This window comes from Rhinoderma darwinii, chromosome 7, assembly GCF_050947455.1.
Source record: "Rhinoderma darwinii isolate aRhiDar2 chromosome 7, aRhiDar2.hap1, whole genome shotgun sequence".
Classification (NCBI taxonomy): domain Eukaryota; kingdom Metazoa; phylum Chordata; class Amphibia; order Anura; family Rhinodermatidae; genus Rhinoderma; species Rhinoderma darwinii.
This window is the reverse complement of record NC_134693.1, coordinates 139,507,360-139,532,284: the sequence shown is the minus strand read 5'-3', so window position 1 is coordinate 139,532,284 and position 24,925 is coordinate 139,507,360. Positions and strand designations below refer to the sequence as shown.

The 24,925-nt window shown below is 46.6% G+C and overlaps 1 protein-coding gene across 1 annotated transcript in view; it reads left to right on the top strand.

The window, feature by feature from the left end:
* The window catches only part of IFT122 (intraflagellar transport 122), a 41,887-nt gene extending 17,472 nt beyond the window's left edge, over nucleotides 1-24,415 (top strand). Inside the window, exons 17-29 of the mRNA XM_075831842.1 lie at nucleotides 3,016-3,177; nucleotides 4,311-4,477; nucleotides 7,520-7,691; nucleotides 8,518-8,620; nucleotides 8,748-8,888; nucleotides 9,763-9,860; nucleotides 11,369-11,469; nucleotides 11,591-11,756; nucleotides 16,367-16,478; nucleotides 21,782-21,910; nucleotides 22,389-22,465; nucleotides 23,098-23,262; nucleotides 24,208-24,415. Coding sequence (XP_075687957.1) covers nucleotides 3,016-3,177; nucleotides 4,311-4,477; nucleotides 7,520-7,691; nucleotides 8,518-8,620; nucleotides 8,748-8,888; nucleotides 9,763-9,860; nucleotides 11,369-11,469; nucleotides 11,591-11,756; nucleotides 16,367-16,478; nucleotides 21,782-21,910; nucleotides 22,389-22,465; nucleotides 23,098-23,262; nucleotides 24,208-24,300 — 1,686 coding nt within the window. The 3' untranslated portion in view covers nucleotides 24,301-24,415. The remainder of the gene's footprint in view (nucleotides 1-3,015; nucleotides 3,178-4,310; nucleotides 4,478-7,519; nucleotides 7,692-8,517; nucleotides 8,621-8,747; nucleotides 8,889-9,762; nucleotides 9,861-11,368; nucleotides 11,470-11,590; nucleotides 11,757-16,366; nucleotides 16,479-21,781; nucleotides 21,911-22,388; nucleotides 22,466-23,097; nucleotides 23,263-24,207) is intronic.
* The last annotated feature ends 510 nt before the right edge of the window (nucleotides 24,416-24,925 follow it).

Genomic DNA, 24,925 nt, shown 5'->3' with positions numbered 1-24,925 from the left:
ATGGCCTTTTTTGTGGTTTTGTTGAAATTATATTTTGGCCCCAAATGGGGGCCGGGATCATTGTGGGACACTGAAGCGGCAGAGCAGCTTTGTTTATGAGCCCTATATTGGGGCCAGGATTGTAGGTCTCGGGGACTGGGAGTGTCATAGATTACTCTGCACACTTTTTCCCTTTTCCTTCCTTTGCTGGTTTGTTTGCAGCTCAATGACCTCATTCGTGTTATAAATAAGAATTTCCTCCAATCTGAATCTCTTATCTTGCGCGATATCCGTGCTGCTCCTGTATACAGCTGTGACACGGCGCTGACAGTCCAGGACTGCTCCTGTATACAGCTGTGACACGGCGCTGACAGTCCAGGACTGCTCCTGTATACAGCTGTGACACGGCGCTGACAGTCCAGGACTGCTCCTGTATACAGCTGTGACACGGCGCTGACAGTCCAGGACTGCTCCTGTATACAGCTGTGACACGGCGCTGACAGTCCAGGACTGCTCCGGTATACAGCTGTGACACGGCGCTGACAGTCCAGGACTGCTCCTGTATACAGCTGTGACACGGCGCTGACAGTCCAGGACTGCTCCTGTATACAGCTGTGACACGGCGCTGACAGTCCAGGACTGCTCCTGTATACAGCTGTGACACGGCGCTGACAGTCCAGGACTGCGCCACTTTACGGAGACTGGACAGACATTTTTTTTATGGCAGTCTTAAAATGAACCAATAAAAATATGTGACCGCAAAATAAGACACAGACATTTCTTCCTTCCTCGAGAAGAACAAGAACATTGAAATCAGTGACGCTGATTTACCCTGAACACTGAAGATAAGTCCTGGGTGTAAATACAAAAAAATGTCAATTATATGGGGGATTTTCCTAATCATGTTTTATGATCTATTGATTGGATCGGTGGGAGTACTGGGCGGTTTTAGTCCCATCAGAATTGGGAGAGCAGGCTGTGGTCCCTCCTATTGAAGAACGGACGCTGCTCACTACTCCAGCCTGCTCTCCCATTGCCATCGGGACTAAAACCGCCCCGTACTCTGGACACGTGGGAATCCCAGCGGCTGGACCCCCATGTCCTATCCTAGCAGTGTGCAACCCTCCGCCCTACAACTGTTTTGAAGCTATAACTCCCAGCATGCACTGACAGCAAATAGCCATCAGGGCATGCTGAGAGTTGTAGTTTCACAACAGCTTATAAAACTACAACTCCCTTATAAAGCAGCCAAACCGATGAGATGTAATGTCCACATTTCCTAAAGTCCAGTCCCCAAAATCATATATCAGGGATCACGGCTGCAGGGGAGCTATAGCTTGCTAACTTGCTGCTCGTCCATACGGACCACTTAATGGAGGGGATTACAAGATTTCCTAATTCGATCAATTACTTGCATTACTTCCATGTCCAGAATAAATATACCAACTGCGGAGATAAATATTCTGGTCAATGGAATGGATTTTTTATCGTTGTTAGATTCAGGCGTTATCCGTGAAACGCTCGTCTTCGGTCGTATTGGGCACCCGGGGCATGCTGGGAGCTGTTGAATGACTAAGGCCGAGGTCGGGAGAATAACACCAGTGACTTTTGCTATTAAAAACCCTGCTGTGCATCGTGATTGAATGCGCTGCAGATCCGCTGGCGGGAGTCAGGAGCTAATAACTGCTGCAGACAGTGTATTTAGGACGTTACTAGATTTATAGGCTGGATGGTCGGGTCTTATATTAAATCCAGTCTGGATCCTGTCAGCGCAGCGCTGACACAGCAGCTGAATCACAATGCTCCTTTCACTCCAGTCCCCACCTGAGACAGTGTATGACACACACTTATGGAATGAGGTTCGGTCCCCCAAAGTTCCCTCGGAGCCACCTGTTATTTCCAGACTCTGTAATGATTGCAATCACCTTATTGCATTAGAGTCAGGATATCGCAGTTAACCCCTTGAAATGCTTTGGGTTATTAGATAGCAGCAAATTGTGGGTGAGAAGCAGCGGAGTCTACAGGAGGTTCCTATGGTAGATGTTAAATCCAGTGTTTTATATATATAATAAAATATATGGAACTTTCTAATATGCTTGGTGTTTGATCAAAATTTTCAAACCATCAACTGATTGCAGTCAGTGAATGTGAACATTTTTGTTTACACCCAGGAGGCGGAAACCCAGTATTAATTGTTCTCACTGCTGACAAATGGATCCAGTCGAAACAATGCCCTAAAAACATCAGGAACAGCACAAATCTCTCTACTATCTTGTTAGTTTGCTACAGTGTATCAGTGCAGGTAAAATTTATCAATCTATATTCCAGTGCCTTTAACTCTAGACTGGGTATAATTGTAGCAAACCCTCATATATGAGACGTATTCGCTCTGCATAGGATTTCAGCCTCTGGACAATAATGTTTCCATTCACTGACAACAAGCAGAGATCTTGGAAATTGTGAAGAATTGAAACGCAAAGTATATTAGAAAGCTGCAGAACTTTTCATGATACAAATGATTAAAGGGTCATTCCCATCTCGGACATTTGTGTCTCATCGATGCGGGTCCTAGCTATGGGTCCCACAACTATATCGAGGTGGGGTCTGTATTGAGGTAGCGCCGTCCGCTAATCCCAGATGGGGACTATGTGGCGAGCGCTGCTCGGCTGTTTACGTAACTCCCATTGAACAGAATGTAGAGGACTGCGCGCATACGTGGCCACCGCTCAACACAGGCCCCACCTGGAATTGCCAGACGGCGGGCGTCTGACCATACGGAATGGGGGTCGGGTGACTTCCATTCTCAATATGGGTGCGGGTACCATAGCTGGGACCTCCATCTATCACACATTTATGGCTCCTCCTGTGGATATACTATGAATGTCTAGATTAACCCTTTATTCTTCATTTACATAAGACACGTTCACATTACGGCTTTGCTTTGTTATTGCACATTTTCCCTGAATTCTATTTGAATATTAACGAATAACGCTTACCCTCTACTATATATTTTTTATCTATTCATGTGTTTTCAAGGAACGGAAAAAGCGAGGGGATTCCAATGACGACTTATTTTTAGCAGAGGTTTACACGTACCAGGGCAAGTTTACAGAGGCCGCCAAACTCTACAAGAAAGGTGGACAGGAGAGCCGGGCGCTCAGTATGTACACAGATCTGCGCATGTTTGACTATGCCAAGGTATTGTATGGAGATGGAGGATTCATTCATGACGGGGAATCTGTCATTACAGGAAACCAGCAGCATAAATCAATTGAATAATTTTCCTAATATACATGATAAGACTGGACATCTCCCCTATTTAATACAGAACACCAATACCCTCTATTCCCCCCCCCCCCCCCCCAACAGAGTGAAAATCTGCACTAGGGGGCAATTCCTCTACAGGGCAGTAGGAGCCATATGCAGTGGTATACAGATCGCCACCTAGTGGTGGAAGCAGGCAACATAGTTTGTGTGTGGTCTGTATTGAAGAATCCGAACGCCTGAGTGATTTAGAAAAATGCTCTAAATCATTTATGCTGCTGCTTTCTTTCATAAATTGTAGTCTTATTTGGTTTGCACAATGGTTGGGGGAGAGTTGGGTGTGTAAGGAGAAGCGCTCGATTTTCTGGTATGTAAATAAAAAAAACAAAAAAAAAACTGAGCGCCGACCCAATCATTCTTATTTGTCATATAAAAGTGAGAAATCAGACTCCATATCGGAGAGGGTCCATGAATGAGCAGATGTCGCCAACCATCGGGAAGACCTGTGGTTGTGCATGGCCGCCATTATAGACCATCATGAACACACGGTGACAATTCATGTCCTGAACTGGCCGATTCCTGCATTTCAAGTTATTTAATAATCGCAACCTGAGTAAAACGTAGCACGTCAGGACCTCCGGATTGAGAAGTGCATCATTATTTGGCACGTTTCCCATTGGGGTCTCAGTGACGTTTGTATGAGGTGTGCTCAAATGTGTACGGCCTTCACTGACAAGTTCTGCATATTCCATCAGGGACACGTTAAAAATTAATCGAGGAACATCGGGAAATTTCTTTTTACAACCAGCATTAAAATGAAAGTCAAAATTGACCTTTGTAAAAATACTTTTATACTGAACCGGCAAGCTAAAATACGGAACTAAATGCAGAATGATCACCCCTACATGGGTTTATTATTGGGTATTGCTTATTGTGGTGCAGCAGGGCATGGTACAAAAAAAAAAATCCCATATTTGACAACCGTGCTTTCTCCATGCCTTCGCTAGGCCGAGCGCTAACCCAGGTATACAGTGTGATGCCATGCACTAACCAGCTGTCTCTTTTAGGAATTTTTGGGATCTGGAGACCCAAAAGAGACCAAGACTCTAATCACCAAGCAGGCAGACTGGGCCCGCAATATCCGGGAACCAAAAGCAGCAGCAGAGATGTATCTGTCAGCCGGAGAGCACATGAAGGCCATAGAGCTGAGTGGGGACCACGGCTGGGTTGAGATGTAAGTTTGTTTCCAGATCTCGCTTTCAATTAATCTTTCAGTTTGGATGGAGAATTTAAAAGAATTGCTTATTTTACAATTCTGCAGGCTCCAAATCTGAAATCTCCCAGCATCTCCTGCTTGTTCAGTGTCTGCACACAGCTCGCTCTAATGATTTGCATTCTGGGAAGTGTAGTCTTTATGCTAGGTGCTGTTCATCAATCTGATTGTAAGAACGGCTAATGGGCCGTGTAAACGAGCGCCGATCAACGAAACCGCTCGTTGATCGGCGCTCGTTTGCTCCTTTCACATGGAGCTAATACGGGGACGAGCGCTCGTTACTCCGATCGCTCGTCCCCATACATTATCATCATGTCGGGAGCACAATGAGATGTGCTCCCAATAATTTGCAGTGTAAAAGGGCCTTAACTGTCTTCCTGTATGATAGGCTCTCAGATAAACTGTTAGGGGGTGTGTGTCTGATGACATGCTTGCTGACTGTTTCCAATTGCTCAATTGTGAATGCTTCTATGGACTAGAATACAGGAGTAGTCCAAGATAAATAATGTAATGTTCTTTGATTCATAAAGCGACAGTATCGGTAGCGGGTTACCTGCCAGCTCCACAGTTCTAGTAGTTATTAGATCCACATTGCTGCTTTATTCAGGGCAGCCTAATGTTGATAGACCTCCACAGACTGAGCGGCCGAGCCCGCGTCCCATAATTACGTAGTGTGGCAGGATATGTTGATGACAGGAACACCTGCAGACCGGGCACACGGGCAGGACATTAAATGACCTAAGATCGAAAACGTCTTCCAGCTCATTTCCGGCCTTTCTACCGACCCAGCCGCCTGCGCGCCACTCTACTAATGCGTCCTATGAGACCATCCATATAGAGGACAACAGGCGGCTTCACCAGGTGGAGGGAAAACCCATCGGCAGCTGCTCCTGACATTTTTCGCTTATATTTAGCCTTTTGTTTTGTTAGCTGCGTACCCGAAAAACAAGTAAAAAAAAAAAAAACTGAGCAGGAAGAGGGTTATTTGCAGCCATTCAGCGCGATAACAAAGACGCCGTTTCCTGTCCTGCCTCGTCTCCGCTCATCTTTTCCAGTTTCCTTGTTTGTTCGAGGCGCGTGCTTTGTGCTCTTTCTTCAGTCCAGGTCATTTCTGTCATACACAAAGCTTCTCTTTCCGGTGGCCATAGGCGTAAAAATTATTCTTAAAGATCTAAAAAATTGGATAGTCGTATAAAGGGGTGATTCGCTTCAGACAATCCATTTTTGCTAGAAGGGTCTGTTGAAAATAAGCTGATCACATGGTGTCCTCCAGCGATCGGCTGTGGGAGGATCTGGAAGCGAGTGTTCAATTTCCCTGCAGCGCCGCCACAGGAGAGATGAAGCATTACACAGTGCCTATTGAAAGCAATGGGCTGTCCCGTTAATGCTGGGACATGCCAGGTCCTCCAGAGACAGACACATTATTTTTTGCCGCTCTCCACTATGGTTAATAGATGAGGATGCTAAATCAGAAGAAGAGAGCTGCTGAAAAGAGCGGCTCTTGCTCTGGATGACTCAGCTCAACCATGTATTACATATGAATCGGACCCGTTAAATACTGAGTCTCTGCTGCAGGGTAAATGTGCAGCCACCTGCACTTGTTGGACCCACTGCGATCTTCTTATTGCCAGATAAGCATGGAGAGCAGAGCTGCAGTATAAAGCATGGGGCAGGGAGAGTGAACAGCAGGTAGCCTAGCTCAGACTCCAATAGACATTGCAGCGAAGTGGGAATCACTAGTCATAGCTATGGCCTAATGGAGCAGAGGTAAAATGAACTTTAATTAATGCCCCCCCCCCTGCCCCCACAGCAGTGTCTGACATTCCTCTTGACGGCGAGCTGCGTACCTTATATCCAATTTATTCCCCTTCTGACCCAGTCTCGGATAATAAAACTTTCTCCTGTAGTTTAGATCTCCCTCCTCTGCTCATAAAAACATCCTGGGAGATTTATAGCTGAATTTGAAGGGCAATAAAATGTAATAGCAGCTAAAGAGCGTGCGTTTCCTGATCGCAGAACAGCTGAGAGGGAGAGGCGCCCCAAAACCAAAGTTTCTCATTAACGTTCCTAACAAAGAGGCTGAAGCGCCGGAGGGGAGACTTACATCAGATTTTCTGTTTGCACAGGTTCAATAGTCGTATTTGCCTTTCCTACTATTAATTGTTTCATTTTGAAGGGGGTTTACACTTTGGACAACCCCTACTTGTTAAAGGATCCCTTGACAATAAGCTGATCACAAATTTTCCCCCTGCTACGACCCCCAGCGATCATCTGTAATCTGTGGGGAAACCTGGCAGAAAGTGTTCAATTTCCCTGCAGCGCCACCACAGGGGAAATGAGGCATTACACAGTGTCCATTCATATCAATGTGTTGTCTGTGTAATACAGGACAGGTCCTCCAGAGGGAGAGACGATCTATGTAACCGCTCTCCACTCTGACCAAGAGATAAGGATCCTGACCAGAAGACCCCCCCAATATTAACCCAGAATTCACTAATAGGGTGTATGACAAAGGGTTTTCTTACCTGGACAATCCCTTTTAAAGATCATTTTCTTAATCAAAAAAATTTCAATTAGGTAAAAATTCCCCACTCATCTGCAAGTTGTAAAATATTGCATTGAAACGTTTCTGTTCCTGGGACAATCAATATGGCCACCATTACAGCTCCCACAAAGGGCTGGCACCCAGCTTTCCTAGACTCCAGAATGGCAAGCCTGTCTATTTATACAGTGATACGTTTCCCACTCCTGTGTAGCTTTCATGAACAGGGCGGATTTGCCGTTTAGGAGTCTGGGAAAGCAAAGTTGGAGCTGTAAGGGCGGCCATATTGCATATCATCCAACTTTCCCAGGAACAGATATAATGACTGAATAGAATATTAATCGCTTTGACAGAAGTTGACAACTCAATGACTCATATTTACAGGTGATTTCTTTTTTTTTTGTGTAAGTAAAAAAAGCCAACCAGGGAGCGGTCGGTTAATTGTCACACCTCGTCTTTAGGTTAATCGATATAGCGAGGAAGCTGGACAAAGCGGAGAGGGAGCCGCTATCAAGGTGCGCTTACTTTTTAAAAAAGCTGCAGCATCATGGCTATGCTGCCGAAACGTACATGAAGATCGGGGATCTGAAAGCGCTGGTCCTGCTGCACGTGGAGACGCAACACTGGGAAGAGGTGAGGGACCAGTCCTGGTTGGGAACTGTAAAGGGGTTCAGTAAAGGCAGCAGTTGGAATCTGGTACAACCTGCCAACATGTACCGCCTGCCGATGCTGCCTCCCCTGTGACAATCGGGAGGGACGTTGAGTAGGTGGTCTCCTAAGTCTGCACTGCTGCCCTCCCTCCGCAAATGGTCCAGGGGAGGCAGAATCAGGATGCGATGCATGTTGGACCCTGTCTGGATTTATGCCAAATTTAGAGGGGGTTTCCCAATACCTGCAAACTCCCCTCTTAGTAGTTCAGGAGAAAAAAAAAAAATCTATTTAAAGACTAATTCTTTCTGCAAATTAACTAAATTCCTATTGAGTGAGCTCCCCCTAGTGGCAGGTGCAGTAAAACAGAATTTTATTATTTTACAAATTCCGGAAGTCTGGAATTTATTTTATTTTTTTAAACAAAATCAGAGACCTGATCTTTATAAGAATTCTCGACCTATTTATTAAATTAAATGAGATTATAGGTCCACTTTTCTGCGAAATCCAACACCCAACAGCATCCTAAACAACGTATAATGTATATCAATATTAACCCCTTCTTCACTTCAGACCACCAGAGATATTCGGTATTAACCGCAAAACCACTCTAGACCACCAAACCGCCCCATGTAATAGCGTATGATATCATTTATGTAGTAAGTCGGCAGCGTCTGTATGATTGGGGGACATTTTGCTTTTCCATGGTGTTCACCAACACACCTGGATACCTCCTGCGTTTGCCCCTGTGCGGCGCAGCGTTGTATTCTCATGTAATCGTTCCTGTCGACTTTCCAATGTCTATTTCCAGGCCTTTGCTTTGGCAGAGAAATACCCTGAATATAAGGATGAGGTCTACGTTCCGTACGCGCAGTGGCTGGCAGAAAATGACCGGTTTGAAGAAGCTCAGAAGGGTATATACGTAGATCGTTGCTGTGTGCGTCGGGAATGGCTGCTCCATGCAATGCAATTGTGTGTTAAACTCTCCTTAGTGTCCGGCTTTATTATAAACTCGCTCTTTATCTGTATTCCTTTTAATAGCCTTCCACAAAGCCGGTCGCCAGGATGACGCGGTCCGGGTGCTGGAGCAGCTTACCCACAATGCCGTGGTGGAAAGTAGATTTAATGATGCGTCTTATTATTACTGGATGCTGTCTGTGCAGTGCCTCGATATTGCACAAGGTGAGCGGGTGTCCATAGCAAAGCGCCAACTCCTTTATGTATTAGAGGGTTTGTCCAGGACTAGAAAAGCATGGCCGCTTCATTCCAAAAACAGCACCACCCCACACTGGGGTCACCACGGGATGATTAGGCTGCCAGAAAGCGAGAGGGGGGGGGGGGTGTATTGTTTTACGTATAGCTGCTCTATGGATCCGACATGTCGATGGTTCCCTATGGATATATTTCATTTATCTGGCTGTCTGGCGATATCACATGTAAACATTGAGCTCCCGTTATCACAGTGTATACGAGGACGGCCGAGCGTCACATGTGCTCGGTTGTATCAACCATATTTACCAAATCCTACAAATTAATTGCTACTCGTTATTATATTCTCACATTCGATTTTCCGTATGATAGGACAGTATGAGAAGCCCATTTCTTTTTCATTTTTGACACCCAACGACGCCATTTTTATTTGTGCTTCTGTCGTGTCGTCAGTGAAACATTAAACTTCCCATTTATTCAACATGAACTACCATGTCCGTCCAGGGGTGTAGATAGGGAGTTCAGGGGTGCAGCTAGGGAGTGCAGGGGTTGCAGCGAGCGCCGGTGCCGACACAAAGTCACCTGCGCTTCCTAAGACGACACCAGTATTATACATGGCACGTGGGCGGTGGGCGCCCTGGTACAGATTTTGCATTGGGGCCCAGGAGCGTGAAGTTGCGCCTCCGTGTCCATCCACATATAGAGACATAAGAGGTCAATTGTTTCATTTCACTAAAGTTCCTTCAATAATAAGTTTGTGTAAATGATCCGCTTGACGTTCAGATCGGCAGGTTTTACAGGAAGCTTCATGTTGTGTTAATGATTTCATGTTTATTCCTTCCTGTAGATAATGAGGAGAAGCAGGATGCCATGCTGCAGAAGTTCCACTATTTCCAGCATCTGGCCGAACTTTACCATGCCTACCACTCCATCCAGAGATACACAGTGAGTAACGAGAAATACACCGAGCCGCTCTCTAACAACAATTTCATATTTTTGTGTGAATTCAAAGGGAGTTTGTGGACAACCCCTCTGCTTAGCCTGCCGCGACGATTGTGAGAGCGTGCACAGTATAGTTATTGGATTTACCACGGTTGAGTAACTAGTTAATGCAGTGCAGGTGACTGCTGAATAACTACAACCCCCAGCATCATATGACAGATATTAGTGGCATTCGAGAGTCCCACCTTCTCTCCTCGGGAGCAGCCGCGCGCGGGTCACTACGCACAGATCACTACGGGAGCGGCTACGCACGGGTCACTACGCACAGATCACTACGGGAGCGGCTACGCACAGATCACTACGGGAGCAGCAGCGCACAGATCACTACGGGAGCAGCCACGCACAGGTCACTACGGGAGCAGCCACGCACAGGTCACTACGGGAGCAGCCACGCACAGGTCACTACGGGAGCAGCCACGCACAGGTCACTACGGGAGCAGCCACGCACAGGTCACTACGGGGGCAGCCACGCACAGGTCACTACGGGGGCAGCCACGCACAGGTCACTACGGGGGCAGCCACGCACAGGTCACTACGGGGGCAGCCACGCACAGGTCACTACGGGGGCAGCCACGCACAGGTCACTACGGGAGCCGCCACGCACAGGTCACTACCGGAGCCGCCACGCACAGGTCACTACCGGAGCCGCCACGCACAGGTCACTACAGGAGCCGCCACGCACAGGTCACTACAGGAGCCGCCACGCACAGATCACTACACACAGATCACTACGGGAGCGGCTACGCACAGATCACTACGGGAGCAGCAGCGCACAGGTCACTACGGGAGCAGCAGCGCACAGGTCACTACGGGAGCAGCCACGCACAGGTCACTACAGGAGCCGCCACGCACAGGTCACTACAGGAGCCGCCACGCACAGGTCACTACAGGAGCCGCCACGCACAGGTCACTACAGGAGCAGCCACGCACAGGTCACTACAGGAGCAGCCACGCACAGGTCACTACAGGAGCAGCCACGCACAGGTCACTACAGGAGCAGCCACGCACAGGTCACTACAGGAGCAGCCACGCACAGGTCACTACGGGAGCAGCTTTGCTTAGTAAAGATAATTGGGTTTTATTTGAATCCTGTTGCAACTTAAACTGTATTTCCCGCAATTCAATGTACTTCATCTTAGAGACTTTTGCAATGTTCACCCTTGAACAGAATGCCAGAACTACAGTGAAGACTGACACCTACACTATCAGAACGTGAGCAAGGGGTTGGAAATATAGCCGTACAGATTTATACGCTATTCAGGGGGCTGTAAAAATCCTTGGTCACAACAATGGCGGACATGTGTGATGGTCGTCCGGCATCTGTACCTTTTGTAGTAAACCAAGCAAAGCCTGAATAGAATATTAAAAGACTTTTTCACATAATACTTCAAAAATATCTTCACCATCTTGGTTGTATAGACTTTTGACTATTCTCATCTGTTTTATTTCAGGATGAACCATTCAGTTCTCACTTACCAGAAACATTGTTCAATATCTCCAGATTCCTGCTGCACAGTCTGACCAAAGAAAGTCCCCTGGGAATATCCAAAGTGTATCCTTCATTACAGCTCGTTATTACTTGTATCTCAGCTATCAATTCCTGGAGTTTATAATGAAGTCTCTGTAGAAGATTTATTCCGCGCGCCGTTATCCTCCTTGACGCACGGCATCAGGAACACGTTGTACACATTGGCCAAACAGAGCAAGGCCCTGGGCGCCTATAAACTGGCCCGTCACGTATATGAGAGGCTCCAAGGTCTCCGTATTCCCAGCAAGTTCCAGGAGTCCATTGAGCTGGGAATTCTCACCATCCGCTCCAAGCCATTCCATGACAGTGAGGTAAGAGCTGGTTGGTAGCGTAAGGCTCTATTCACACTGCGTCTGCGGTGTACGTTCAGCTTAAGTGCCAGGAAAGCTCCCGCTGCATATGCTGGATGTATTCATAGGGCCACATTGACCCGATGTTTGCTAAAAAGAGTATTCATAGTGTCAGTACACACGTTGCGTAAATATTGCCGATTTCCCGCAACGGAATTAGTTGCGGAAAATCAGCAGCAAAGTGGATGTGATGAAACAAATCCCATCCACACGCTGCGTAAATAGCGAGCGGAAAAAACGCTCCGAAATTGACCTGCGGTGCGGAATTTTATTCCGCAGCATGTCAATTGTATTTGCGTAAACGCTGCTTATTTGTTGAGGGTTTTCCCCATTGAATTCAATGGAGAGCTAAATCCCGCAACACATAGCGGTTGTTGCATTTTTTTGCGGCGGGTTCACAGCGATTCCACCGCAAAAAACGCAGCTCAAAAAAATATATAAATCTTATACTTACCCTGAAATCTGAGTTTCTTCCTCCAGCCCTGTCTCCTGGGGTGAGGTTTCATCCCATGTGACCGCTGCAGCCAATCACAGGCTGTAGAGGCGGTCACATGGTATGAAATATCCCAAGAGGCCGGCCTGAATGACGTCAGAGGGCTAGCCTCCTGGGAAGACGCTTCATCCCATGTGACTGCCGCTGCAGCCAATCACATGACGTTTCATCCCAGGATACAGTTTTCCGCAGCAGACGTTCCGAGCGAAAAACTACCACAGTTTGGTGCAGTTTTTCGCCTGAAATTCACAGCGGCGCACAGGGCCGATACGCTGCGTGCTTTTACGGAGCGTATCCGGCCCGTGTGAACCATACGTTGGAGCCTCCTGTCAGAGGTATACGTCAGGAAATACTCAATGTATACCTCAGTCGTAAGCCCCAAAACCAGGTGAACTCAGCCTAAGATATGTACATTGTGTAATACAAGCTCACCCACAGGGTGCTCTATCCTCCATGATCCTAATAATAGTCTATGGTGGATTTGCACTTTGATCACGAGTGGTTTCGGTAGCTACGGGTTTATGTGTCGGTCTCTGATCATATGTCCCCAGGTGAACGGCTGGCCATGCGGTTTTTAAGCTGGGGCATCAGTCACTTCTCCTGCAGCAATACTGCAAGGGAAATGAGGCATTACACAATGGCCAATAAAGTCAGTGGGCCACCATATAATGCACAGATGTGCCAGGTCTCCTAGTTCGAGAGATGCTCCTAGTTGTAGCTCTCCACTCGGATTAAGGGTAAAGTGCCTTGTATGGCCTCTGTAGGAAATCAGAGGCACAGTATGGGCCCACGCATGCCACGGTGCCATATTACGGATCCATATCAAAATAATGGAAATGTAATATGGCCGTGTGAATGAGCCCTGCTTGATAAACTGAATCCTTTAAGACTGAAAGCTGGACTGAGAGAACCATATTTTTTGGAGGATCCCTGCTCTTATGGTTAATTGTAGAAGGCCTATATAGCTTTAGCAGTGTAGGTTTTATACATTGTGCGCATGGCATATACAGATACTGCATTGCTGAGGACAAGGGTCTGGGTTAGGCTTGTTCCACATGGATATAAATGATCACTGTGTAATGCTTTATTTCCCCTCTGGGGGTGCTGCAGGGAAATGAAGCACTTACTGCCCGGTTTCCCCACAGATTACAGCTGATCGTTGGGTTCCCAGCAGGGAGACACTTTGGACGATCCCTACTTGTTAGAAGAGTCTCTTGACCATAATCTGATCACAAAGTGGAAAACCCCTTTAACTTTTAAAACAAACACACAAATCATTTACAGCGGTTTATCCAGCGCATCGAACCAATTGTTAACATGAGTTTGGTCATTAAGGGGTAAAAAGTAACGTTAGTCTTGTCTTTTAATCTGAAACGTCTGATAATCCAGTACCGGTCAGGATTTGGGATTGTAGGCAGAACTACATAACGGTATTGTGCCCGGGTTATGTCTGTCGTAGTCTTTACTGAAACCGTAGAATAGGGGAATATAGGGAGTAAGATTTATCGCTCTGCATTTTATGAATGGTCACTTCCTCTTTGAGACGTCATCGGGTCAATGTTCTTGGAATATTTCCAGGATAATAAGCCCAAGTATGCAGCGCTAAAAATACAGCGGCCATGTCCATTAGAAAGGCAGGCGGTCTTCAGATACAGGTCTGATGCTATGTAGGCTACATCTATAGACTTCCTCCACTGTGACTGGGTCGGAGCTCCGCATCTGACGGCTTCAGAAACTTATTCATGTACATACATATTCTTAGAACAAATATTCTAATGGAGTTTCCGAAAAACGCAAAAGGCAGCCATCACACCTGACCACAAGGGGGCAACATACTACCAGCTGCTCAACCAATCAAAGCCAAAGCATTCATCTAGCGTTAAACACAGCAATGAGTAAAGGTGGGGGTGCACTTTAATGGGGTTGTTCAACTAGGCCAGCTCTTTACTTGTGGCAGCTCCACCGGTGGCGATCTAATCCCTGGGGGGCTCCATGGGAAGCAGCGGTTATTTCTGCCACCAATGTTAGCCTGGGATTGCAGAGTCCTCCAACTCGCCTTGCTCAGGCTAATAGAGGGTGGTCCTAAATGGATGGCCCCAATTAGGACATCCCTAAAGACAGGGACCATTGTGAATAATTTACAATCTAATTGACTTATTTTAGGACCATTCGAGGGACGTTTTTACGGAACGCCAATTAACCTATCCGTATACGTTGGGAATGTAGTAAGAGAATCCACGAAAGCAAAAGGGAGAACGTCCAAACATCTATATATATATATATATGGCCCCTGATCTTATAAAAACACAGGACCCCTCAGTGCATCCATTATGTTGCCGGTTTTAAATTTCCCGCCTACGCCCTACAGGCTGTGTGTTTACAGCAGACCGTATTCTGCCAAAGGACAGAGGATACAGGCTACATAGGTCTGCATAGGAGCTGTATACACAAAAGGGTATTTGCGAAGTTGCTTTATTTTTTTTTATTTTAGATGAACTGAAGCTATAAAAAAAAAAAAAAGGTTGCAAACGTGCACGTATCATTGTCATGACCGCCATGAGGCCTATAAAAGACTCCCATGTAACTGTCCCTTTAATTAAGATCAGAGCGGGGAGATGAATCGGCGTTGGTGGATCCGTACACTTCCAGGCTTTATGATGTTGGAAGGCTTGTTTAATACGAACATAAACACTGTCATCTGCGCCTCACTTAGTAAAATAAACTGCTGGAGCTCACCTAGAATAAATCATTATGGAATTAGGCCGTGGCGGGGAGGGGGTTAATTTCCGCGCAGACGTTCACATCTGTTTCCATTAAGTCTTCCCAGTTGCCAGAGAATTACACACAAGATTTTTAAGGTCATAAAGAACTCGGGGAGGGTTGGCGGAGCGGCCTGCGTTACGTTCAAGGTCCCGGCTGTGGTGTCATTTTCGAGCTGCCGACACGTCTGATATATAAAGGAGGTTTCTGCTCTTTAATAAGCGGCTCGGGAACGTCAACCGGTCATCCGGAGCAGCAGAGCCCGTCAGTGGGTGTAGAGCGAGGCCGGGCTGTGAGCTGACGGTGCAGGGTATGATGGGGTTTGTCATGTTATACCGGATGACGGCAACATGTAGGCAACTCATCAATTGTCCGGGAACTACTGACCCCATCATTCAGCGCAGTACAGATCTCCAAGACCTAATTCGGAGAAATGGAATAGACAACGGACCTTAGCTGGAGGAGATAGAAGAAATAGAATAGTTGACCATTGGGATCTCTCCCATTTGCAGAAAATTTTAGGTCCCACCTTTTGATTCGCCCACATAAACACCCATTTTTGTACACGAGCCCCAACCCCTTGTGGTTTATTTTGCGGACAACCCTGTGAAAAATAGTACGCCCAGACATTGCAACTAAAGGTGCCCATACACTTTAGATAATGCCCCCATTGGATCACTTCTACAGGGTGCCCCCATGCTTTGCAGCACCTGCCACTTGGCAGAAATAGTCATCTGCATCAAGACTTTAAAGGTTACAGAACGGCTACTGCGTAGCGCAGGGACTGAGGGGGCGGGGCATGACACAGGAATTCTTTCTTTGGTGCTCTTTAAATCCCTGTGTCTTGCTCCGCCCCCTTAGGCCCTGCGCTAGACATAACACAGTGAATGAGCTGCGCCTGGAGTGTTCCTTTAAATGCTCTGTGTGGTAAGACGGCCAGCTTCCAGCTCGGAGAAGAGCCCCTTGTTCTCGGAGCCGTCTGGCGGCTGACAATACCCAGCAGTGTCCCGTTATACACCAGGTACACAGATTCTGTAATGAAATTCTGCTTTTTAGCGGCGGTGCCAAGTTATTATAGCGGGATGTACATGAACGGACCTCGCCAGCACAATTAATGGAACTTTTCCCTACAAATTTGCCGGCTCCTAAGAGAAGTTTCCAGCTCCTGGGCCAAGTCCATGTGATGGTCTATAATAAGGAGACGTTCCCTGCGGGGGGGGGGGGGGGGTCCTCTATTATAACGGAGACATTGCTGCGTTCTGCCTCTTTCAGCAGGTGTCGGGCTGTGTGACCCTCTGTACCCGTCTTCTTTCCGCAGGAGCTCGTCCCCATGTGTTACAGATGCTCGACCAACAATCCTTTCCTCAACAACCTGGGGAACGTGTGCATCAACTGCCGGCAGCAATTTGTCTTCTCTTCATCCTCGTACGGTGAGTTGGACTCGATCTGCAGGTCTGGAGGATGAGACCGAGTGACATACATCACTACAGACAGCGCCAGGAACAGGCAGCATAAGGGCCTGTTCACATTCAGCGTTTGGGTTCCGTTCAACCTTTCCGTCAGAGGAACCGATGAACGGAAACGATCGCTCCCGTTTGCATTAGCGCTGATTTCAATGGTAATGCTCCTCTTTGTTTCTGTTCCGTAAAGTTTGTGTTTTTTTTTTTTTTTAACAGAAACAATAGTGCTGTCGACGACGCTATTGTTTCCATGAAAAAAAATCACGGAAACGTTACGGAACTGACACACCGAAATGGAAGCATTACTATTGAAATCAGCGGGAATGCAAACGGAAGCGATCGTTTCCGTTCATCGGTTCCTCTGACGGAAAGGGTGAACGGAACCGGAATACTGATGTGAACAGGCCCTAAGAGGCTGGGGTCACAACTGCGCTCCTTTTTTCCCTTCTTGTGTTCCGTCATAGGAATGAAAGAACGAAAATAATGAAGGTACCGGAGCTATTGCCTGACAGACACTAAAGGCGCCCAACGCAATCCGTGGATTCTGTTGGGTTTTTGTTAAGAGTTTGCAGTTTCCGTATTTCGGAATTTGACAGGATCGGTGAAGACGGCTCCAACACAGATGTGAACGAAGTCTAATATACATCACTGCAGACAGTGGGAAAGATGGTGTAATATATATACACACACGTATGGATGTAGTATATGTATATATCACTGCCACAAGAGGCAGTGTAATGTATCACTATGAGGAAGAGACAGTGTAATATACATCGCTGCCACAAGAGGCAGTGTAATGTATCACTATGAGGAAGAGACAGTGTAATATACATCACTGCAGACACTGGGAGAGACCATATTTTATTTATATACACATACATGGATGTAATACATGTATATATCACTGCAGACACTAAGACGGTGTAATATATATCACTGCAGACACTACGAGGAATGGGCAGTGTAATATATCACTATGAGGAAGAGATAGTGTAATATACATCGCTGCAGGGATTCTGATTGCAGGGCGGTGGGCTCGGCGGTGGGCTCGGCGGTGTCCGCTCAGTACTAGATGTAAACATGCCGTGTGGGTGGCAGCCGTTTGTTCTTTACTAATTCCTGCCAATTTATATGTTACTCTCTTGTTCATTAATGTTCCAGCCGTGTAACTCGTGTTGTTCTCTCTTCCCTCTAATATCCGGCTATCGGCGGGTGTCTCTGTCTTTTATAAGGGGAATTTGTTTCCACAATGACGGCCCCCACAAGACATGTATACAAATCTAACTACAACTATGCCGGGTAAACGATCTCCATATGGTGTACGGGATATCCAGGGGGGATAGGAGGACCGGCTGACACGCAGCGTATACACTGCTTTATAGGAGCCGAGACTGTGTAAAAAACACATCTTGTAATCGTTACCAACTCAACGTAACGCGGCGCGCTGGAATGTGCGCAATGTATTATTGTTCTGTATCTGTCATCCGTTATTTATATAACTCCAGCGTATCTGTTGCAGCAGTGGAGCTTACAATCTAATTTCCCTCCCCCCAGACCCACACAATATAGACTAGGTTAACTATTCATGCATATATTCTGCACATGTCATGGTCCTTGTTAAATCCGGTATGGACTGTGCGTTTCAGGGACTGTCTGTTCCATTTCCCTTACCACCCACCTAGTCATATATTACACTTGGCCGGGTAATTAATTGCGTTTCAGCAGAATTTATCGTTCACATTTTTTTCATAGACTCTAAAATATTTTATTAGACTGCCTGAATGAACGTTTAAAATAAATTTATTGTATAAATATTAAAAGCTGGGCACTGATGCCCACATAGATCTGGTAACGGGCATTAGCCGACAGACCCAGCAGACGGATACAGTGTCTAGAGCGTTTGCTCAATGTAGCGTTTAGTATGGACACCTGTATCAGTAGCAGCAAATGTCAACTGGTCTGTTTGCTACGGATGTGTTCTTATCCCTACGCGTTTCTGCACCCCGATTTTATTCTGGGGAGCGTCCTCAGGGGTAACACAGGTAGTGGTTACCCCTGAGGGTAGAGAAACTGACAGCACAACACTGCTGACCGGCTAATATAACCACTACCTGTGTTACCCCTGAGGTCGCTCCCCAGAATAAAATCGGGGTGCAGAAACGCGTAGGGATAAGAACACATCCGTAGCAAACAGACCAGTTGACATTTGCTGCTACTGATACAGGTGTCCATACTAAACGCTACATTGAGCAAACGCTCTAGACACTGTATCCGTCTGCTGGGTCTGTCGGCTAATGCCCGTTACCAGATTTATGTGGGCATCAGTGCCCAGCTTTTAATATTTATACAATACATTTATTTTAAACGTTCATTCAGGCAGTCTAATATTTTCAATAATTGAACGCACACCTTTACCGGTTGGTGATAACTAAAATATTTTATAATATCTCTTTATAGGGGTCAGAGCTTCATTTTCTATTATAAAGCCCCAAAATCCCTCATAGACAGAGTTACATGATAACAGTCTTCACCACTAGGGGGAGCTTACTGAAGATGGATTTAGTATTGAGGTCAATGGGAGCTGTATAAATCTGTATGCAGAGAGCTCCCTCTAGCGGTGGCTGCAGACAGAATTTAAGCATGCAGCGTTATGGGTGTAGGGGATTTGGAGCTCTGACATAGGAGGGGTGAGGGGCACGAACCCATATAAGTACAGGGAGAGTTTACAAACATATCCGCGGCATATACAGAAATCTGCGGTTACTCCCAGAATCCGGTTTGTTCCCCATGTGCCATCTATCATGTTAGGAGCGCACAGGAGAAAGGAATTTGGAGTATTATATGGCACGTTGAGGCGTCCGCGCACACCATTAATTACAGGACAGTAGGTTAATCCTATAATCCGCACAACAAGGTTTAGCAGTCAGTTTAGTGATACGTCTGTCATTTACAGCTATAGATAGGCAAGCGGTGATCGAATCTAACCAGACGTTCTGCAGGGAGAGCAGACAGTCCTCCGGCTTAATGCTGCGACCCTCACTCAGCGCCCGTGGACCCCCAAAAATAGACAGATTGTGCCCCGTTCAGCCTGTGGGCCTCGGGTTCTGTAGTGTTAGATCACAGCTCAGGAAGGCTGCATTATCCTGTACAGCGCCACGCAGCTCTTTATTCTAGACCATGTTCACACAGGTGCCATTAAAGCAATGCAGTTATCAATTACTATTAGATAGGCCGTTGCGCACTGTGCCGGTCTTTTAACCCCTTAAGGAGTTTATTTTTTCCCATGTCGATTTGTACAGCCATAAAGGGTAATTGTGGGGAAAATCCCTTTAAAGCATTTTTGTCCATAAAGAAAAAAACTGACCAGGAGAACATGATAGAATATCATTCAGTGTCACTTGATGTTACAGGCCCAAAGCCTGAGGCTGCACTACTGTGAGACATTTTTTTTGTCATATGTCGGTTCTACGGACAAGTTCAGCGTTTACATTGGGATCTTTTCTCAGCGCTTTATATTGCAGCAGTCAATCGCAGGCGGCTACTGGTATCAGGAGAAGATTTTATTTTGGCTGTCGGTTGTGATTGTCGGGGTAATAGCAGCAGGTGTATGGGGGGGGGCGGTCCCGTCTCCTCCTCCGCCGCGCGCTCATCCTCTGTCATCACACTCAGCAGCAGGTATTGCAGGATTACCTCTCACCTTAGAAGCTGATTTGAGGTTTAGCCACTAAGTCTGACTTTAATAGACGTAGTCAAGGCTCAAGGTTTTACCCCATTTTCTCCAGTTCCGCAGGTCGGACAATGATCTTGTAGCTTCAGTCTAGAGGTAGATCTCTGCCGTTAACCTGTGAGGAGAGGGTTAATTGGATCTAGAGCAGAGAGAGCCCTACTTTAATATCCACGAGGCAGGAGCAGGAATCTGTATGTACTAATGTTCAAGGTGAATTCAGGGATGAAGACAGGTAATCCCAAGAACTCTCACAGGGGTCCAGGATGCTGAGATATGAGGAGCTGTTTGCAGGGTCCTCACTTTGTAGAGCTGTGCGGCCTGCGACACGGGGGAAACATGGAAGTCCCCGAATATACAAGATAGAGAATCTGCCAGGTCAAGAGGTAAAAGACTTGTCAGTGACGGGGGTCCGAGCGCTGAGACCCCCAATTCCTTCATATTAGAATAGGAGCAACGTCAGCGTCATTCAGAGATACGGAAAAAAGCTGCTCCTTCATCCTGGTAACTAATGGTGGGAAGGGGGGGGGGGGTTTGTCTGGACTTAAAGGGGTTTTCCACAAAACACATGTATCCCTTATCCACAGGATACATGTGTGATCGCTGGGGGTCCGACCGCTGGGACTTCTGCCGATGAGTAGAACAGGGGACTGAAAGTCCCCCCTGAAGTTCTCCATGAGAATAGAGCGCTGGTGCACATGCTCGACCAGCACTCCATTCATTTCTATGGAGCTGCCGGAGACATCGGTCCTGGAAGTCCCATAGAAATGAACGCGCGCACCAGGCTTTTATTTTCATGAAACACTTCAGGGGGACTTTGGGTCCCATGTTTTCCTCATTGCTGAGGGGGCTGAGGGGGTCAGACCCCCAGCGATCACACATGTATCCTGTGGATAAGAGATAAATGGGTTTTCCAACAAAACCCCTTTAAGCCCCCCCCCCCCAACCTTTTCAAATAGGTTAATGATTTAAAGGTGTACACACCCTATAAGATTGGGGTCTGGGACCCGACAATGTTTACTGACGTAGATTTATGTAACAGATGCGCTGCCACCTGGTGGGGTATTTATTAGCGGAAACTTTGTGGCAAAAGCCCGGGGGAGCCCGGCCCAAATCACGACACCATGACCCCACTACCCTGCCAACCGGACCACGCCTACACCTCGCTGTGGCCAGTGTCCGCGGCTACTCGACCCTATGAGACCAACCAGGTAGACGTGTCATCTCTCACCACTGACTCGCCGGCCGCACGGCAATTCTCAGCCCACCGTGGGCCCACCCGACACCGTGCCACCGTGATTCCACCAACAGCAGGAGGTTTACAAAGTGGGAACTGAAATCTGTATCGTAGAGATGCAAAATCTGCGGAACAATAGACCCAGAATTTTGGAGCCACTTGGGGGTCTCGGTTAATAAAATATCAGAGGGGTTCTCCTCGAATATCTAAATGGGACAGTGCAGGGAAGGTGCGCATGTGTAGAACCGCCCCTCCCCCCACAGTCGCTGTGGACATTATCATTCTAGAATTTTTTTCTCTCTCTCGTTGCAGAAATTTTGCCTCTGGTGGAATTTTACCTGGAAGAAGGAATCTCGGATGAAGAGGCCACGGCCCTCATTGACCTGGAAGCCCCGAGAATCAACGCCAATAAAGACCGATGGCAGGAGATGTCCTCAGCTGGTATCCTTACTGCGGCCACCCATAGACGTGACCACAATTATACCCTCACGTGTACGGCCCTCGGCTCTGACCAGCGTTACCACCATATGAATGATTTTATATGGAGAAGGCAGCTTCACATAAGTCTCCGTAAAGCTGCTGGTCTCTGGTATCAGCCATTAAAATAGGTAATCAGAGACATTGTAGGTCTGATAACTGCAGCGTGGAGAGCTCTATATAAGGTACTCACCTCCACGGTATAGTTATTAGTACTATATACAGTCCTAGGCCACGTGTATATAATCTAGCTATGATTAAGGACCTTACTGGTCTGAAACGCGTAAGTGTGGTCGCAGAATTTTTTGTTTTAACCATGACCTAATAAACCCTATGACTTTTATTCTGAGTGCTGGATATACCTACACTATACACCTCTATTGACGTGTATATAATGTCAGTGGAGTACAACAGCTGCTTGTGACCTTAACCGTAACAAAAGACTCACAGACTCTGCGGCTGGACGAGGACGAAATGATCGTGGACGACGACCCGTTCACGGCAAAGTTAAGCTTTGAGGTGAGTTATTCTTGTCTATACATACCAGATACATATGTGTGCATAGGTCATAGACTTGATTTAAAGCACTTGTCACCCAGCTTTCCCAGAGTCCTGAATGGCAACTCTGCTTAGTTTTGCATCAATATAGGAGCAAGGGTTAAATGAGACATACAGGCTTGAAGATTATCCATTAATGTACAGCCTGAATTTATCGCTCTATTTACATATATAAGGGCGTGGCTTGACTACTATCTCCACTAGTCCCACCCCCAGAAATTCTTCCTCTACATACTCCATTAAGGTTTGATCTGTGGGAGATGCAGATCCGGGGTCTCCAGCAACTGAGGAGTAAAAATAGGGGAGAGGATCGGGGATTCGTCACCATTGAAGTATATGGGGGTTGACAGAAACATTTACGTTTTGTCGCTCACCATAGACCTCAATTTAAATTGCTGCGGCAGAAAAGTGTTTTCTCCTGCGCGTTTGACCCGAGCTTAGAGTGGTAACATGAACACTGGACTCTCTTCTCCGAATCAGCAGGGGAGCGCCAACAATCAGACATTTATGGCATATCCTATTTTACATGTCGGAATCCCCCTTTAAGATGCGGCTGAAGTTCTTTTATTTTTTTTCCCCACAATTCATTGTAGCAAGGCGGCTCTGAGTTTGTCCCCGTCATTGTGAACCGCTCGGTCCTGAGGTCTATGAGCCGGCGGGACATCATGGTGAAGCGTTGGTTGAAGCCCCTGAAGTGGCAGTATTACCGCTCCCTGCTCCCCGATGTCTCCATCACCATGTGCCAGTCCTGTTTTCAGGTATGTTACACAGGGCTGGGGGGTCCCACTATGAGAGGTGCATTTCTCATCCTAAAACTTGTAATACTTGTACCACAGCAGCCCAAAAAAAAAAAAAAAAAAAAAAATTGGACTGCACCTAATTTGATGTAATACAGTGATCTGTAACCTGTGGCTCTCCTGTCACGGAGTGTCGTCTAAATAGTTTAGGAACTCTGTGCTAATTAATTCCATAATACATCTTTATAGGGGCTGAAGCTCCGTTTTCCTGATACAGAGCTCCAAATCCTCCGCATAGACAAAGATGATAAAATTCTGGCTGCCTGCAGTCACCACTAGGGGGAGCTCACGTATACACATTTTATACAGCTCCCATTGAACTGAATAATATAGACTTCAGTGAGCTCCCCCTAGTGGTGGCTGCAGGAAGAATTATATCATTTTTATCTAAAAACTGATCTCTCACTTCTATAAAGACATATTAACAAATTTATCATCACAGAATCATTTCCGCTCTTCATATTTGTAATGCAGGTAAATTTCTCACACGTCCGCGATTACTTAGCGCACAGGGATTGCAATATGAATATAAGTCATGTTAAATCGCAGGCAGGAAGTCGCCCTGAGTAACCCGCAGGTCGCGTCGCCTCCTGTAGCCTAATGAGATGAAGGAATTAGGAGGCTGTGAGACGAGGGAGAGGAACGCTCTTATAGACTTGGAGAGGCAGAGTTCTCACTTCTCGTTATTACACAAGCTTCAGGCTCCTCTCCCTGAGATTATATGAACAGATGTAGCAGAGCTCAATGGGTTGTTAACCGGTTTATGGTCTGCACTGCACTCAGTATTTCTACGGAGAATGAGGGGGCACAGCACGATCTCACAATGAGCTGAATGACAAACTCGGCTCTGCATCCCCTGCGTACATCCCTGCCTGCTGCATTTCAGTGATGTTTCTTTTATTCTAGATGTTTCACACAGAAGACTATGAACTTCTCGTCCTTCAACACAACTGTTGCCCGTACTGCCGGAAACCCATCGAGGAGGCCAGCCAGTGTTAAGGCCAGCAGTGCCTCCCCCCCCCCCCCCAACCATGAATCGCCAGCGCCGTCCAGCAGAGCTTAATATGTTTATTATTAATATTTTGTATAAATTATTAAATCATTTCCACAACGATTTTGTCTCTGTATTTCCATGGAGGTTGATACTGTCTGCTGAGCCGTGTATCTAATGCTTTTGCACACATGAGGATTAGATACACAGCTCAGCAGACAGTATCACACATGATAGGATTAGATACAGTGGCTCGGCAGACAGTATCACACATGATAGGATTAGATACACGGCTCAGCAGACAGTATCACACATAATAGGATTAGATACACGGCTCAGCAGACAGTATCACACGAGAGGATTAGATACAGCAGCTCAGCAGACAGTATCACACGAGAGGATTAGATACACCAGCTCAGCAGACAGTATCACACGAGAGGATTAGATACACCAGCTCAGCAGACGGTATCACACGAGAGGATTAGGGTACGTTCACAGGCAGAGTCAAAAACGTCTCACGATACAGAGCTGTTTTCAAGAGAAAACAGCTCCTGATTTTCAGACTTTTTTGTGCCACTCGCAATTTTCACTGCATTTTTCGCTGCGTTTTTTACGGCCGTTTTTTGGAGCTTT